The 18,989-nt window shown below is 38.9% G+C and overlaps 1 protein-coding gene and 1 long non-coding RNA gene across 3 annotated transcripts in view; one reads left to right on the forward strand and one right to left on the reverse strand.

Moving 5' to 3' along the window:
• The window catches only part of LOC140684617 (uncharacterized), a 43,240-nt gene extending 28,524 nt beyond the window's left edge, over positions 1 to 14,716 (forward strand). Inside the window, exon 2 of the long non-coding RNA XR_012057136.1 lies at positions 1,526 to 14,716. This is a non-coding gene — a long non-coding RNA (uncharacterized lncRNA). The remainder of the gene's footprint in view (positions 1 to 1,525) is intronic.
• BRINP3 (BMP/retinoic acid inducible neural specific 3) overlaps positions 1 to 18,989 on the reverse strand; it is a 199,927-nt gene that overhangs the window by 41,751 nt on the left and 139,187 nt on the right. For both annotated transcript variants that reach the window (XM_002189920.7, XM_012575151.5), the window contains exon 6: positions 17,742 to 17,978. In XM_002189920.7, the coding sequence (XP_002189956.1) occupies positions 17,742 to 17,978 (237 nt within the window). The remainder of the gene's footprint in view (positions 1 to 17,741; positions 17,979 to 18,989) is intronic.

The following is an 18,989-nucleotide window of genomic DNA, read 5'->3' on the forward strand; positions in this document are numbered from 1 at the left end:
ACAGAAACTGATACTTTAATTCATAAAATCAGGGAATATCCTGAGCTTGGAAGGACCCACATGGATCATCGAATCCAGCCCCTGGCCCTGTGCAGGACAACCCCAAAAACTAGACCATGATTCTTGACACCACATAAAATCTGGTTGCACCACTTCCTTTTTATTTTCACATGGGTAGTACACTCCATATGATTTTATATATACTTAATTATTTGCAAATAAGGTAAAAAAGGTAAAATATTATATGCAGTGATGGGTCAAGCAAGTTCATTTTCTGGCTGGTTGTGTCTCTTTTCACTTCTCCTTACTGCCAGGTAAATCTTCCTTGTGTCAACAGTGCCTGGAGATGGAAATGGCATCCCATATTTCAGTGGGAAAGAATAAATGAGAAATATCATAATGGGAGCAAACATTCCTGCTGAAATCAGGTGAATATAAGACATATTTAGGCTGTGAGAAATACCTAGAGATGCAGAGATGTAAATTGGATCCACAGTGTTATTTGGTGTCAGAGCAGGGCTCAGTGCTGGGTGCAGTGGTCACCACTCAGCAGACAGAGCTGGTAAAGGCCAGAAAAATTCAGGAAGCCTCATCCAAGGATCTGACAGTGCTCTGCTGCACAGGAAAAAAGTGCCTGCTTCTGGGGATTTGAGAAGGATTTTTGAATGAGTTAGAGATGGAGCTTCTGAGTTGTTTTTGATTATGTGGTTTATATTCTTATCTTCTACATAAGTAGGAAGGGTAAGTTCAGCTCACATCTTTACAGCATGGTTCAGAAGGTCACAAGACTCCTAGTTACATGACTTTAGAGGGCTTGTTGACAAATAAAACACTACTAAGGAGGATATTTATGTTTTTGAGTTAATCTTTAAATATTTCATCTTATGGATTTATGTTACAGTGGAAGTTTCTTAGCTAATTATGTTATGACAAATTTACAGTACTGCATTCTGAGCTCCTTGTTTACCTTTGTAACTACTTTTATTTCTATATCTTAAACTCTAAGACTCTAAGCTTCTTTTTATTCAGGTTAACGTGTCTGTGCTTTAAGCTATAAATCCACATTCTCGCTTCTAGCACCTGAGTTTTGAAGCCTTTTCCAAGGTCTCAGATCAAATCTTGTGTTTAATTCTAAACTTTGGCTTACAGGCGCAAAGTTCTGAGAGTTCCTTGCATTTCAGATTCCAGCACCTGCTCTCCGCTGGAAGAGAACAGGAGCACTGATCCCTCTGCTGTGAATATTTTGATTTTCCCTGGCATATTCCTACAAGGCCTGTACAAGACTGTCCCATCTACACAGCACAATTCTGATTTTGTTTATTTGAGTGGTTTGTGGAACTTCTCCAGGCTGCCAAAATGTCTTGGGTTAGCTTGTTTCCTAAGATCCCTTGTGAGGGATCCTTGGAAGTCAATGGATTTATACCTGCCTGGGTGTCCCAGATTGAGAAGCAAGATGTATTCCATTTCCCATCTGTATGGCAGCTGTCTTCTGTTAAATGAGCAGTTTTCCTTATCTCTTCCACAGCCAATCCTCTCTCAGGGGAGACATCTGCTGTTAACGGGCTATTGAATGTCACTGTGTGACTGATAAAAGTTACAGTGTCCCACTGTGAGATGCCCCGCCCAGAGGGAGGAGCCAAGCATTCCTACCTGGATATAATCTGGGGTTTTGGGACACCAGACTCAGCCTTTTCCTCTGGATTCCCAAGAGGAGCAGCTGGGATTTTCCACTGAATCTTCAAAGGAAGACTACACCCTTTACAGGATCACTGCTCCCACAGAACCTCATCTGACACTCCAGGAGGACTGCAGCCACTCCAATTTGGACTGCTACCAACACCCTGACAAAAAGGGTGTCAGGTTGTATTCTGACTCTGTCAGTGGCTTTTTTTTTGTATTATTGAGTGTATTTTGTTTTCTTTTTCCCTTTTCCTAATAAACTGTATTTCTGACTTGGAGTCTCTCACTGTTTTTGCTTTCAAACCAGAACACCAGGTTATAAGATGTGATACAGACTGACATCTGACAGCAGTGTCATGCTGGAAATATGAAAATACCAAATTTTACCACTGCACTTTTGTCTCCTATTTGCTTTAGAGTAAACAGAGCAAGTCCAGGACTGAGCTTCGAAACTGTCATTCCTGAAATTTCCTTTTAAATCATATAGGCACTGTTTCCCCAGTTAGTGCAACAGGGACTAGCTCAGGACTAAGGATGTTGGAGCAATTTCCTCCTCACAGCCCAGACACGCTCTGCACAAAGGCAGGGAAGAGCCTGAGCCTGTGCAGGCACAGCAGCAGGGAATCAACAGCTCCTTTAAGCCATGGCTTGTGCCCAGGGAACCCTCAGAGATGTGCTAATGGAACACCAGAACTCCTAAGTAAATAGGAAATTCAAATTTGACATGGATTTCTATCAAAGGAAATAGAATACTGGGGTTTTTTCCCCCGCTGGTTCTTATTATGCCTGAAATAGATGACAACATACATGTGACAATAATTGAGGTGAAAAATCTATGTACAATTTAGGAGAGCATAAAGCACAGCTTAAAAAGAATCTGCATTTGGTGATATGCTAAGGAAAAAATTGATTCATAGCAAAATAACTCACAAGAAATTTCAGCCACCTTCTCTCAGTCTCCAGAAATGGCAGTTTCTGGGGAGATGACATTCCATTAAGGATTATTCTGTTGTTTAATTTCATGTCATATTTTCTGATGAGCCATTTTATCCCAATGAAATAATATAATCTTATGGAAACAAAACTTTCAGCATTGGAAATTACAGCATAGTGCTTCAGTAAATATACAATCCTGTCTAATTGTGGATTACATCATCTACCCAAAATCAATTTTAATTTTTTAAACAATATTTAAACCCTAAAAAAGCAAGTATATTTTCTGGGCAAAAGCAGCCTGACAATAACTGAAAAAATGTAAGAATTTTTGTTGACTGAAACATACTATTTACAATTTTATATAGCCAATGCATTTTCTAATATTAATAAGGATTCAGAGGTTTTTTTCATTTAACAAAGTTCAGTAAAAATATGTGTATAGGAGAAAACCCCTTTTTTAACATTATCATGTCAAAATCTACCAATAGAGAGCAATTGTAATGGGCTGCTTTATCATTTCTCTAAATGAGGCTCTAAGGAAACTCTTTTCTCCCTTAAAAATCTGTACATCAGTCATTCATACACACATCCTCTTTTTTAGTCAAGTTCTTTAACTTGCTCTAGAGGTATCACAATTCTGCCATCACAGTCTAGTAGTGAGTAATACCTCATGCAAAAACTGTTCTGCTTTGGCTCTGACAAAATGTTACAGTGGGATTAAGGCAAAGTAACAAAAATCAACTGGTCTTTAACACATGAGGGTGTGATGGTGTCTGAACAAGAAATGATATCAACTGATGTGCTGCTCCAAGTCAGAGCGCTGCAGACAGCTTCCAAATTAGCTCCAGTGAATTCTTGTTCTCCACTGCATTTCCTTATTTCTCACCCTCTTAGTGTGAATTGCAAATGATCACTCCTCTGTACAAAGCACTGCTCCTTCAGGAAGCCAGCTCGCTTCTTCAACCAGTTCTGGGATCAGATGTTAAGTCAGACTTGTTCTTTCCTTGGGCAGTCTGTAGTCCAAGGAGAGATGATCTTGTGCTTCAAGCATGTCAACTCTGACATCAGATTAACTTTCTCAGAGCTTGCTCCAGTCAGGATTTGGACTCTGCTGCAGTCAAGCTCAAGTGCCCTTGTGGGGAATAAATTTCTCCATATCCCCAGTGTGAATCCCTCTCGTTTCACTTGATGCCTGTTGTCTCTCCCCACACAGAGAGAGCCTGGCTCTCTTTCCTGTCCCTGCAGACAAGGTGCTGCTCTGTGTTCTCTGAGGTCTCCATGCCCAAGGCTGACCAATCCCCCCCTGGGGCCTCTCCTCTCAGGGCAGCTTCTCCAGCCCCCACCTCTCTGATGACATTCCTGACCACACTCCAGCTCCCTGATGTCTTTCCTGTACTGTGGAGTCCAAAAGTGGATGCAGCATCTGAATGTAGTCCAAAAAGCACTGAGGCTAATCTCCTCCTTGATCTGCTCCCTCCTTTGAATCACCCAAAATGTGGCCTTGGTACTGTCAGGCTGCTCCTGGCCAGGCAGATCCAGCTCCTGCTGATGCTCTGCCTATCCAGAGCAGGATTTTCCTTTTTGCCTCGTTGAACTTCACCAGGTCCTGGTTGTGCTGATCCACCAGCTTGTCCAGCTTCCCCTGTATGCCAGCCCTGACCCTGGAGATTTCTGTCTCACTCATTCAAACTGGCAACATCTGCAAACCTGATGAGAGGGCACTTTCTCCAAGTCATTGCTGAAGAAAGTAAAGAGAACAAGTCCTGGGACAGACCCTGGCTGTGTTGAAAACCAGTTTTCAGATAGGATGTGTGACCCTCTAACCATTTTTCTCACAGGCCTGAACCCTGTGTGACTCCTGATGCATTCCAGCTGTGCCATTCCCCTTCTGAGACTCATCCCATCTGTAAGATGATGTTCCAGAGGCATGTGTCTGTAATAATGCCTTTCCAGATTACTGCCCAACAGATTAAAATCTATTTAAGGAACTCAAAACTTTACATTAAATTAAAAATAAAAAAAAAATCAGCTGAAGTTTTAGTTCAATCCTGTCATGTTTTTCCTTCAAAGTAACCTGTCTCCTTGTCTCTGCTAATCATTTGCCTACACCTGGTTTTAATAGGACTCCAGCCTTCCTTTGGCACAATTCCTTCTATCAGCAAGCCAAAGTAAACAGATAATATTGCATAAGGGAAAGCAGTGACAATCACAGCCAACAAGAATATTCAGGCCAGAAGTTCTCCTTGAAAAAAACCTTAGGAAATATCTCTAGTAGCTCCAGAAGTTTATTTCCCTACAGAAAAAGTGACATGGAGCAGCAAAGTCAGCCAGCCCTGCTGGGTGTCCATTTCAGGGCTGATTATCTGCTGGTGCTGTAAACAAGATTATTATTTAATATAAATACTGACTGCTTTTTTTCTTACAGGTTAGGAGTAAGAAAGAAGACTGGCATCACATAAACAACCAAGGAAAGCTGCTGAAGCTACTCATGTCACCACCAAAAGGGCTCTTGAGTAAAACTGTGCAAAGAAAAGAAAAGGTGAAAGGATTTTTAGAATTCTAAAGTTATCTTAAATTTTTATAAATGTTCTAAAATTTTCCAAATGCCTCTAATTCCTCTGAAATCCTCTATAATGAATATTGCAGTTTTCCTCTTTTACTCTGCTTTGAATCAGTCAAAATACTTCACCTTGATGAAATGTTATGTCAACTTTTGGTTTCATATTATAACATCAAAGTTATGAAGCAAAAAAATTTAAAAATTAATAAACATTTCAAAATGAAGGTTAAACACTTTACTGCAATCCTCAAAAAAAAAAAAAACCCAACAAACAAACAAAAATAACCCACCAAACCAACAAACAAAAAAACACCCCAAAACAAGAACAACAACAACAAATTTTGCACTTACTCAAAGATTATTCCTGGTTGTTTTATCCAAAGTAGCTGACTTTATATTTTGTAGCATCCTGTATATAAATTTTAATCTCTGCTACACTTCAACAGACTTTTCTGTTCAGACTGCAAGCTCTTCAGAGGGGCCTGGCTCTTATTATATCTTTATAGGGCAGTCAGCACAACAGACCCCAATTTTATTTGTTGCCATTTATTACAAATAATAAAAATAATTTTGCCTGTTGCTCCAGGCAGCTGCAACCTCCTTGAAGTTCAGTGGGAGCTACAATTAGTGTAAGGGTGAGAGTTCTGGAAAGAAAGGTCTCCTAATTCCCATTTTATCACACATTTTGCTGTATTATTTGTGCAGACCTGTTGCTGCTCCAACAATATGACCACCATTGCTATCATTCCTATTCCATAAAAATATTTTTTTAATTTTAATCAGGGCAATAAATATGATGGCGAGTCAAATACCATTGTCAGGTGTAAATCAAGACCTGAAAGCACAAAGCTGGAAGTCTGAGAGGATATAAACCATGGGACCCACATTTCAAATGGTTGGATGTGATTGCTGTTCATTAAAGTGCTGCCTCAATATTGTGGAGCTGTTATTAAAGAGATTTATAAAAGATAGATGTTTTTTAAAATATCCGACCATGATGCAAAAGCCTGGAGAAAACAAAGTGCTAAAAATGAACATATATTTGTTTTTATGTTGCCATGAATTTTAGTTCTTCGTGATGCATTACTCAATTTGTCAAAGAAGTAGCAGCTGTGTTCCAAGAAATATATGTTTGAAAATAATCCAATTCAAAGAAGCAGAAGAGTGCAGCTGGAAACAACCTTATTTCTTCAGACAGGAGACAGTAAATCTGAATTTTCCTTCCCCTTCTCCCTCCAATTTAGGCTAAATCAGCCATCTCTCCTGATAATTAAAATATTTCCTTCTCCAAAGCAAAGGATTTCTCCTTTAAACTTTCTGAAGGACAAAGAGAAGGGAAGAAATGTGTGTTTTCTGCAAGACATGGACTCTGTTTTTCAAGGAGGAAAGGAGGTCCACACTTCCTTTTGGACAGACTATTTGACGAGGAACAATCCAGCTGCTACACAAACCTCAGGAAAGCAAATTTAGATGATTCTGGCAGTGAGGCAGATTTTGAGGGGTTTGGTTGATTTTTTTTTGGAGTGAGGAGTGCTGCAAGGGTAGCTCCTCTCATCCCTGTGCTCTGCAAGAAGGAAAGAACAGGGATAAGTATCAGCATGGCGGTGGAATTGGTGGGGAACAGGGATCCTCTGGTCAGTCATTTATATACGTAATTCTGAGGAACCTCTGGTAAATGTTAAAAGTGATGAGAAGAAATGGTGTCAAGCGGCACCAGGGAAGCTTTAAATTGGATATTAAGGAAAATCTCTTTATGGAAAGGGTTGTCAAGTATTGAACAGGCTGCCCAGGGCAGTGGTGGACTCACGCGTTCTGGAAGCATTTTAAAAATGTTTGGAATACAGGGTGGTAGTGCTGGTTGGTGGTTGGGCTAGGTCATATTAAAGGTATTTTCCAGCTTTAATGATTCTGTTGTTCTATGATAGATGTTAGAGATGTGTATAAATATACAAACACACAGGTATATGTGTATGTTGTAGAGCTAATGCTAGTAATGTCAGCCTGTCATAGGAACACGAAACCAAAAATCCTTCTCTCACAAGGCTGGAAAGTCTCCTGGTGCCACATAAAGGTGAAATAATTTCAGTCAAAATTGGTAGTGAAACCAGAATATCATCCTATAAATAGTGGATTAATTCAGAAGTTCTGCTGGGCAGGAGATAACTTTGCCTAGACTCTGCTACCTGGAAGGGCTCACATTTCCGACAATGAAGAAACATGTTTCTTATTGCAACCTAAATATGACCTGGACAGCAAGTTCCCTTTCCAGAAACCAAAAAGCCAGACTCCACAGCTGTCTCTGTAAGTCCCAGCGTTTGAAGGGCATTCCTTTCATCCTGTCAGGTTTCATTTTGGTTCATTACTCCTTAAAATGTTTCTATCCCTCCCATTCAAAGGGATGTTCCTTGGAAGTCACAGTAAGCTTTCAAGAAAAATGTCTTAAAATTTTATCTATGGGTTATTTGGGATTTTTTTTCTTTTTTTTTATTTTGATAAATATTTTTATGACTTCAATGTAGTTTAGAAGTAGTCTTGCAACATGGATGTCCCAAAATCCTTTATTATCTTTCTACAGAACTATAAATTCACTTAATGCATAAAACATATTCCTTATGGGCAGATATAGATATAAACTCTGTTGGTCCAAAATTTACCTTAGTTGGACATGCTGGCAACTCCTACAGTTTGAAAACTGCGTAGGGTAAATAAACATGGAATGATTCACAGGAGAATAAAGGAGGGAAGAGAATGAATGAAACTGAAAAATGTTCTTGGAAAACATATTGAAGTAAATAAGCAGTGTTAAGCTGTTCCAGGAGAAGATTTAAGAAGCTATGAATCAGAACAGACAACACTGCCCTAGAAGAAAAGAGAGGCCACAGAGTGACATCACTCTTAATAAAGAAAGCCCAAAGCTGCCAAGGCAGGTTGGAATTCCACCAAGAATGAGTGGATTTTGTCACTAGTTTTGAAGGGAATTACATTATGTCCTGTACATGGTGGACATAAGTAGAATTATATTAGATCAAGCCTTCTGCTCCTCCTCTTATTACAATGTCAACACAGTGTTTGAAGTATCTCAGAGCGCAGTGCCATGTAAAACTTTAATAAGTTTATTTGCCAGATGCAGCTTTAGCAGGAGTTGTATAATGCTTTTAGTTTTGGAACAGGGGCAATTCTATCAGCTGTACCATCATTTTTGAAGAAACACAGGAACAGTTTAGACACCTACCCTCCAAAGACATTATGCACATCCCACCTGTTCATTTTATTAAAACAGGGGCACCTCCACAGGGGTGGAAGGGCTGGGAGGCAAGCATTGGTCACAGACGGAATGGCAGCTTGGTGTATCTGCTCATGTTATTGATTAAACTTCCTGACAGCCACAGAGGGAAGTTAATTACTGGGAGGCAAATTAACACCCCTGCAAGATAATAGAGAAAACAATAATTGTATTGAGAACTCAGGGGGCTAAGTTTTCCTGGCCCTGAGCCTGAGGCTGTAAGCAGTGTTTGGAAGCAAACCACCGCTCCACTGCTCAGGGGCAAATAGTTTGAACCATATTGATTGAAGTCTTTATTCTCTGTGATTAAAAAGCACCTTCAGCTGCCAGTGAGTCAGTTCAGACTGTTCACGAGGAGTCTTTCAATTAAGATTTCAAATGGGACTCCCTTTGCATGGCAATGGGTCTGTCCTGGTCAGCAGAGAGGGACAGACAGTGCTGAGTGACCCAGGCACATCTAGGATGGGCTCTGTGCAAGGAGCCTTGGAGGGGCATCCCCCAAACCCACCAAAACAAAGCTCATCAGACAGCAAGGTTAGATTTGTGGCTTCTATAAATTGAAGAAATCCTCCAGCATTCAGTTTGATTTCCAGATTTCATTTTCAGTCTCATTGTAGGTGCATTTAAATTGAATCACTGCAGCTGGAAAAGCAGGAATATGTCACTGGACTGAGACAGGACTTCCAGTGCAAGCTGCCTTCACTGCAAATGATGGAGTGGGCCTATGAATTTATAGTCTGTCTGTGATGCCAAGTCAAACCTTGTCATCTTGAGACATTATTTAGGATTTGAAATCTCAACACTGAGTCTGAAAATCATTCTGGGCATTTTTTTCCATTATAAATGCAATAAGTTTCTTCTGATCAAAGTGTACAACACAACATCTCTGTTTAAACTGACATTTCCAAATTATGCCTGCAGTTACCTTCTGCCCTTTTACTTTCTTTTAATAATTTGAAACCGGTATAAATGAGACATTTGGTACATGTTTTAAAATGTCTGTCTTAGAATGTAGATTCTCTTTGAGGGATTTTTCTTGGCCCTTTTTGGGGGAGATTTTTCTGGGGTTTTTTTCAGGGGGCAGGGGGTGGTTATTTTCTCTTCTCCTGGAGCAGAAGAACCATAGCAAACACTATAAATGCCAAGATAATTTTTAGCTAGAGATTAAATGACAGTCTGAAATTTTTAAAGACAACACCACTGTATTTTACAGAGGAGCCATTGAGGGCATTTTTTAGCTCTTAGGGTTGTCATTATCACTGTTGGGAAGAAGGAAGAAGGCTGGGACCCAGGTCAGTGTCTCCATGATGTCAATCTACAAGCCTGGCTGCTGGGGAGAATTACCTTTTGTACTTGTCAGCCAGGTGACTTTGATTTGGATGCAGAGAGAGGCAATAAAAAGGAATCCCATGGTGTCCTCTTCTGCTAAAGCAGTTTTAAGAAGGGATTTGTGCCATAGGAATAGCAAAAATCTGAGCCTTATTGGGGTGGCAAACAAAATTACACTTGATTTTTCTGACTAGATAGAGGGATTTTTAAGATTAAATTTCACAGGCTGAATGCAGATTTGCTGCAGCTTTTCTGGAGCTGTCCATCAGGAAGAACATGGCAGCAGTAGTTTAAAATGCTTGTCTGAGAACAGAAGGAGATGACTGTTCCACTGGTTGCTTTCCTTAATGCACTGTCAGGAAATATTAATATAATCCATAATTAAGGTGATGCCAGAACAATAGTGTATGAAATGGCGAAAAAGCTAGTACTTATCTGATGGTGCAGACTTCTTGCCCCCTGTGTCTTTATGTTGTGATGCACATTTGATCTTGAAGATTTGAATTTGTCTTTGACTCTCCTCATAATGAATTCTGTGCATCACAGAAGGTTCCTGTCTTCAGCACTGGACAATCTATTCAAATTTATTTACATTACTTTTTTTTGTAGCTTGAAATTTAGTCTATTCCAATCTAAGTTAAAGGTATAACTTTATATTTTGTTTAACTGACTAGCTTTGCACCTGCTGTCTCAAAGCATCAATATATTTTTAGCAAATTAAGTCCGGCCGTATCTGTTATTTTTTGATTGCTACAAAAAATGTGGATAAAAAAGTAACTCAACAGATGTATCACTCTTTATTGCTATGTGCTCAGCATCTAGGAGTATCTGCATGCAAGAATTATGACTATAATCCTCTTTCCTAAGAAGCACTAAGAGATTTGTGTAGCTTTTGAGATCAAATATGATCACTTGCTATGGTTGGGTGTATTGATTGGCTGTTGGACTGTCTCTGATATTGGGACAATCTCAGAATTTCTATTTGGCAGATTCTTTGCAGCCTCAACGATCACAAAGGCAGTGCTGTCCATCTGTGACACACACACGAGGCTGGCAGGGAGTGTAAGGAATTCTCCCCTCAGCACCTGCACTCCCAGGTGTGAGCCAATGCTCCTTTCCAGATTTGATTTTGCTGTATTTTACAAAAGTTTGCAGCCTGGCTGTTGGAAGCAATTTTCAGTGTGAAAGCAGGGATCAGGGTGCTCCACAATAAACAGTGGAGCAGTTTTGAAGCCAGGAGTGAGGGCAGGGTCCTCTGTTTTATACAGACACAGCGTGTGACCACAAAGGGTTGGTCAATCCTCTGTTGTGCATGGCTTTCCTAAACCAGTGCCACAGATGGGATGGAAAGAGTGGAAAGAGCCTTCCTTGTTCCTAAATTGGTATTTTGCAGCATGGGCTTACTTCATTTGGGAAAATATGAGCTGAAGGAGAAGCAAGAGTTAGGAAGGTGTACCAGCAAAATATGGTGATTTTCCACATTTTGCAGTTTTGAAAATGGAGATATAAATTCATGGCACTATTAAATGGATAATTCTCTAAATCTCACTGCAGATTATGGAATGCTGGAGATGATCTTTCCTATTACTTTCTGTAGGTTTTGCATAAAAGTAATTATATAGGATGAAAATGCTACCCCCCAAAAAAATAATGACATGGTTGAACTTCCTCATCTTCAGTATTACTGATTTTTAATTCAGTAATAAGCTTATCATCTCCTCTATTAGAATCCACTTTCTCCAGCCCTTTAAATCCAATTCTTTTATACAAGGGATTTTGGGAACATCATTCATTCAATCACTGTAAAGAAAGGGAAAAATATAATTGAAGTGAGGAAAAGACTCCAAAGTCTCCAAAGCAATCTCTGCTGAGCAAACAAAAAACTTTGTTAACATCTATGCAGTGCTATGTATTAACAGAGGTTCAGACCTCATTTTCAGGTGAACCTTTCAAACCTGCATTTTTTCAGATGATTTTAAGTCTGTACATGTAAAGGGTAACCAATGCTCAATAGCAAGACATCCCAGAGTTATTAGGGAATTATGGAATGCATTAGACATGAAATCCAAATCCAGTGAAACCAGGGATTTAAGAATAGCTTGCACCAGCAATTCATTTCTGTTAGTATTTGCAATCAAAGCAGTGATGGTGGATGGATGGACAATGAAAACTAGTTTCAGCAAATATTAATGTGAAAGTTAATATCAATTTATTTTGGCTGTACTTTCATCACTTGCACTTTCTGTGATACTGAAATTTACCTTTTGAATTATCTCTGCAAAGCAGATACAGAAGTGACTGAAAAAAAATCAAACTCGACATTTTGAGAAGTTGTTTGTCATTTAAAGCTGTAAACGGATGCACTTCAAAATATTTGCAAGGTGACTTTTGATTAACTCTGTCTGCGTCCAACGAGTCTGTTGGAGTGAGCAGTGTTTGTGTTCTGTGGTCAAACCCTTCAAGGGCCTCTGCTCCTCTAAAGCTTCTGCTGGACATTCAAGTCAAATCCCTGAAGTTAATGGACTACAAATTGTTCAAAACTGTTATCTTAACTTCCTCAAACATTTCCAATGATTCACACAGGCACATATTTCAGTGCTTCACTGAACCACCTCTGAGCCCAGCTGTGACAGTCAAATTTCTGTCCAGTTTGTGATGGGTGTGCTCTTTCCTTCTATCTTAGCTGGTATTTAAACTAAATGTCTAAAAGAATGGGTTTGTTGTTTCAAAGCTACTTTGAAATTTTGTACCATAATATTTAAAGTACACCTCCTGATCCCATGCTTTCCAAGGAAATATTCCAAAAGGAATTTCATTGCATTCAAGAGGGGGAAAATCCACTGCTAAGCATATTGTGAAATATGCAGAGAGAAGGCAACAAGCTGCCATTGCGTGTCAGATATGTGAAAATAAATGCTTGATGAAAGATTTGACTTTCATATTTCCAGGAGGTCTCATACATGCTAGTGATTAAAAAAAGAAATTATGAAAATGCAATTTTGCCATTTTCTATTGTGTGAGCAACACTACCATCATGTCCTTATTTATTTTGATAGCCTTTTTATTCCAAAAAATGAAATTACACTACAGGAAATGCTACAATTTTTTTTTTTCAATGTCAACTGCCAGATCACCTTAAAAGAAAATTGCTGTTATTTAAATGGAGTGTTCAGATTTCCAAAGATACTCAGCAGCCAACCACACCAAGATTATGGCACAGGAAATGTGTGATCATGTTCTTGTCCTTGCTGTCAGAATCCAGAGCCTGTGCATGGTTTTGGGGGTCTTCTTGACTTCCCTATGTTTTAGAGCAGTGGATCGTGATCTCTGTAACATGCTAAATTGCCATTCAGTGTTGTAGGTCAGAATTAGTTTCTTTGTATATTAACTCTTTAACACTCTCAAAATCTTCCCAAACCACTGATGTGTAACACAGCAAATTATTTATCTGCACCACCTTCAACACTGCTCCAACCATAAGCTGTGGAAGTCCCACCTACTTCCAAAATGTGAGACTTTTTCCAAGGAATATTTGACACTCTTTATTGAGGGAAACAAAGTGCTTAGGTCAAACCTTTTTCCTGAAATAGAAAGGTGGAGTTCACTGAGGTGAGGTAGGAGAAGCACTTGGACAAGAAGATGCTCCTTTTTTGGGAGGGGAAGAAGGGGAACAAGAAAATTTGCAATATTAAAGAACAATAGAACACTGGAAAGGTGAGGAGGGCTGCAGGGACACTCGAGAAGATTGCACAGCTTTAATCTAACATGGGTGGATTCCACAGCCTGGAATTTCAGGGAAACTTAGTGACCTGTGAAAGCAGCAGGTCAAACTGTATCACCAGTTTGTTGGTTTTAGTTGTCCTTTCAGGCTTCAAAATCCAGTGAAAGGCTCCTTTCATGCACATCAGGAAAGGTAAATGGAGCCCTGCTTGATTTCATTAGAGGTGATATTTTTAGTGTGAGTGGTAAGAACACTGCTTCTTGGCATGATGGTCTCAGGGAGAACTTTGCTTACACAGTAATTCAGCCAAACGCCTCAAGAAGCTAATGAAATTTGTTAATAAAGGTTGAACAGCTTTCGTATGGATTTTTGATAAGGAAACAGCTGCTCATTTTCTTGGGTAGTAGTAGAGTTTGGGGGCCACAAGTTCTGATAAAGGATAAGCAGATGGTTCAGAGTAAACAATTTGAAGAAGGTCTTATATTTTTTTAAGATCTTAGTACATAACCTGATACTAAGAGGTTATGCAAAGCTCATTGAGCTAATGGTGATCAAATATTTATTGCTGAAGGGCAGCTAGAGAAATGAAAAAGGCAGCCAAATTTACTGAGAGATAAATAACATACTGCTGCACAGCCTCCAAAATGGGATTTGAGTAGTTAAAAAGTGCCAGAAGATCCTGAGTGAAATATAGTCTGCACATGAGGATAATCAGCACTTTCTGACCCGGGATGTGCTTGGTCGTGTAACCTGCAACAGAATTGTCCCTACCAGCAGGCCCAGGCTGCAGAGCAGAGCCTTCCTGTGTGGAAACCAGGACAATTCTCTGATCACAGAATGGCTGAGATGGGGAAGAACCCCTGCTCCAAAGCCCTGCTGAGGCAAGGCCACCTAGACCCAGCTGCTCAGGACCATGGCCAGTCAACCTTCGGAGAAGTCCAAGAATGGAGGCTCCACAACCTCCCTGTGCAAGCACCAGGTCACCCTTAGTGAAAAACTGTTTCCTGGTGACCAGGGGGAACCTCCTGTGTTGCAGTTTCTGCCCATTTCCCCTTCTCCTGTTGCTGAGCACCACTGAAAAGAGCTTTGCTCTGTCCTCTTTGCACCCTCCCTTCAGGTATTTACATATTGTCCCTGAGCCTTCTCTTCTCCAGGCTGAACATCCCCAGCCCACTCATCCCTCCTTCAAAAAAAAAAAAAACAAACATTCCTCAGTTGTTTTATCTTGAACAGACAGGAGGAGAGATAACACAGAGAATAAACAAACCATCTTAAATAGAATATTTACTAGCTCCTCTTTAAACTAAATCCTGCCCACAGACACTGTGACTGGCCTCAAGTGAACCCAGTAAGTCTTACAGGTCTGTATTAGGGGACAAGAATTGTTTCTGGACTCAGAAGACTAGTTTGTAATATCTAGGCTAAGAAAGGGTTTTGAAGCAGAAAAGGTAAAAAATGGATTCTCTTTTACATTTTACCTGTATTTACCTTTAGTTGACTCTGGAGTTCACAGTGTCATAGAAGGGAACTCGTTAGTTCATTAATTCCCCTGCCATTAATAGTAGACTATATGGGCGAGCAGTGGCTGCTCTGGATTATTTTGCCCCTTGCTGCTCAGACTGAAATTCCTACATAATTTTGCCTCCCTTCTAGTGAATTTATTTTTTTATTGTAAATAGATTAGAATAAAGCAACATACTGTTATTTCAGAAGCTGACTTCCAGTGATTTAGACAAAGACTTAGCAGTTCTTTAGTTTTCCTGGATAAAGGTCACTTTTGTTACCAGGATGTGCTGTTAACATGGATCAGATCACACTGATATTTGTTAATAATTTTTCATTATGGAAATATTGCTCAAGCTCCAAATGTTTCAGATAATGTCTCAATGGTTATAAAATATATATATATATAAATCAGTGTGGCTGGAAATGTTTACAGATCATGTATGACAGCACTGGAAGAGCTGCTCAGTGGTAATACATGATTTATATGAGGTTGGCTGCTCAATGACTAAGTTATCAATCAAAAATACACACGCTAACTTTTTTCCAAGAGCAGACCCATACAAGGTTATCTATCTCATCTTCCCACAAACATCTTTATGCAAAACACTTCATGAGATAAAAGCAGAAATATTAGAAGCTACCTCTGAGTTGTGGAAGTCATGCTTGGTATATTTATTAGATTTAAAATGATTTAAATATTTCAAGGGCTAAAAAGGGGAGCGTGGCATATGTCTTAATGATGTTAATAACCTAAATTTCACACTCCTTAGTAACCACACCTACTAGCAATTACCAAATTGACAGATATATGTGAAGTTGGCATTTTAGTGATTCACCCAGCAGAGCTAAAGAGTCTTTTAAAAGCCCAGAATTTAACTCTTACCAATTTTGCCCTGACATTCATGTCACAGACCTGAGCATAGCTCTAGAAATGTAGCTGACAATGATTCAAACTCATAATTAACTTGATGTCCATTATACAGCTCGCTGTGAGAATCCTCCACAGACCCAGATGTGTGTGTCCTTCCAGCTTGTCTAAAATTGCTGTTAAGTAGGTGCCTACAAAGGACATTTTTCAGGCACTGAACAGTGTCACAGCCCATTCAGATAGAATAAAGTATGGCAAAATATGTGCTCCTCTGAAGAGTCAATATATTTGCCCTAGTTTGCAAAGTAGTAAATGATAGCATAGCTCCACAAATAATTAAAGGTGTCCAAATAGTCATTGGGAAAATGCACCCAAATGTACACAAAACCAGCACATTAATTCCTGCTTTTACAGTCAGAGATGTCTGTGATCCTCCAAGGAGAAATATTGTAAGTTATAATGTCCTCCTGCTGAAAGTGAGAACGGGGATGGGAAAAGGGCCTCAGATCTTCTAAACAGACTCGGATAAAAAACAGCATCAGGTTAAAAATTGCAACAAATTACATTTAACTGATAATTTCTCTTGAAATTATCAGTTCCCTTGAACTGAGGAATCAGTCTTTAACAATAAAACAAGAAATATAAAAATGGATGCATATAAAGTACTGTTCATTCACACTCTTTACTGATATTTATTCTACTCTTCCCTTGACCACTGCATGATCTTCCTCCTTTTCTCTTCTACTGATTTGTTCTCTTTCTCCAACACAACTCATTAGAACATGTGTTTTTTGTATTTTTTCCTGACTTTTCCTTATCTCCCTCAATCCTTTTTTTCCCCTCAACAATTTTTCCCAGGTCTGCTGAGTTCTCCTTACTTTTCCCACCATCTGGCTAGACAGCTGTTTCTGATAGCACCGAACAATTGAGTTGTGAAAACAGTTGTTCCGAAGCTGATTTTACCTGTAGCTCCCATTCTCTGTGGGATGGGAAGTTCTGATGATCGGGACAGGTGAAATGATGTATGAAACTATGGACTTTTTGGCTCTTTTTTTTTTTTTTTTGTTAAGGTTGGGATTAAATTAATGAGATGGTATTTTTTGTTTGGATTTAGACGTTTATTAGTTTTTATTTATATTATAGTTTCACAAACTGTGAATTCCATAGTATTTTATTTAATTAAAGTAAAAATGGAGTTGTATTTTTCTTTTTATAAGGTATTTTAAGAAATTATATTTAAATTATTTTTACTTTTAACTCAATAACTAATTTCTCGAGGTTTATAATGTGGATTTTTAAAATTTATTTATACAATACTACTTAAATTCATGAAGAAGAAAGTGAAGAAGAAGGACTAGTTGCTGTTTTATAACTTTTATCCTGTTATATATATTCTATATTCTAAAACTATAAACTCTAGGTTTTTTACTATGTGATAGTATATACTTCTATAGTATATAGTTTATATTTATATACTATACATGTATATAAATAAATATATATTTATATACTTTGTATACTATAGTATATAGTTTATATTTATATACTTTATAGTATATAGTTTAAATAAACTATACACTTATAATTTTAGTTCTATTATTTAGTTTTGGAAGTTTTCTTTACAATATCAGGTTAAATGTAGTGTTTTCTTGGGGATTAATGTTTGTCAATACAGAAAGTCTAAAATTCTTAGTAATTAACATTCTAACATGAAACAAACCTTGATGCATTAAGAAAATCTAATGTGGCACGAGCGAGTTGTAAAAGCATGGATGGGGCCAGCTGAAAACAAAACCATTCTATGAGATACAGCCAAAGAGGGGAAAAACCACAAATTTAAAAACAAAAAAAATCTCACCAGATTCTTCAAATTCACTGTTGTATGCATTCCAGGTCTCACTTATGCGGAGCAGGTTCTCTTCCATGGCTTGAATGTCCATGTAGGGACAGTTGCACTCGGGGAATTTGGGGCCACACTGACACCAGCAGTCATTGTCCTTGCAGATGAACTCCCCCTCTGAATTGCAGGCAATGTAGCTCAGAGCTGCCTGCACAAAATGCTCTTGCAGGTACTCAGGAAGGATGACCTGAAGACCTGTAGGAAATGGAGGAAATATTTTGGTGTTAAACACAAAGGAAGTTCTGGAGCTGAGCAGCTTCCCCAGCTTACGCAGCAAAGAAACAAACAGCTATGAAAAACAAAAATATATGGAGATTTCAGGACAATTTGCACATCTGTCCAGAAGCATTTGTACAATGTTGTGTTTTTCCTTTCTTAATAATTGTTTTCAGACATATTCCTCACATTTCCCTGTCAGCATGGAACATCCATCCCCTAATGAGTAACCTGCATTCCTCAGAGAGAGCATTTGTTGTTTTAATCCTTCTAGGGGGACTGGGTAACATCAACTTCTCCTTGCTGAGTGAACAGCAGCCAGAGCCTTGCAGCAGGAAATCACACAGCTGAATTATAATCCTGGTGCCAGCAATAATGCAGATTCTGAAAATGCTGATGAAAGGAAAGAAGCCCTGAGAGACAGAGTAAAGAGACAGCATAATCAGCAAAAGAGGTGCAAACATTTCCATCCAAAATTGGGCTTGTTTTCCATGTTTCCTTTGGCACAACAAGATGTAGCTTGTCTAAATAACTCATTATCTCCTGTAATTCTGTAGGGGCAAACTAAGAAGGAAGGCAGAAACTGGGTTGGAAGAAATCTTTGAAAAATAAAATTTGGCTGATTATTTTTCTAGCACTGGCAGCAAATCGCTGTGGGACAGTCAATTGGATGTGAAGGGTAGGGCTACAAAATCTTGAGTAAGAAAATTCATTCTTAAATCTACTTCAATTTTAGCGTGGAAAGGGTGCAAAGTCCAGCTCCTGTGAGGCTTCAAAAAACTCCTGCTACATGTGTTCCAAGGAATTTCTCTTCATAAGAATTGGGTATTTGGTGATATAAGTTTCTTCTCCAGAGGCACTTGGATGATTTCACAGAGATTTATCCCTTATTTTTAGGTATCTACAAAACTATAGCAAAAACAGGAATTTCAGAACCCTTCCAAGTCAAAACTCATATCACAGCTGCTGAAACCTGGTCTGGCTGTGCTT

The sequence above is a fragment of the Taeniopygia guttata genome, chromosome 8, assembly GCF_048771995.1.
Source record: "Taeniopygia guttata chromosome 8, bTaeGut7.mat, whole genome shotgun sequence".
In the NCBI taxonomy this organism is placed as follows: domain Eukaryota; kingdom Metazoa; phylum Chordata; class Aves; order Passeriformes; family Estrildidae; genus Taeniopygia; species Taeniopygia guttata.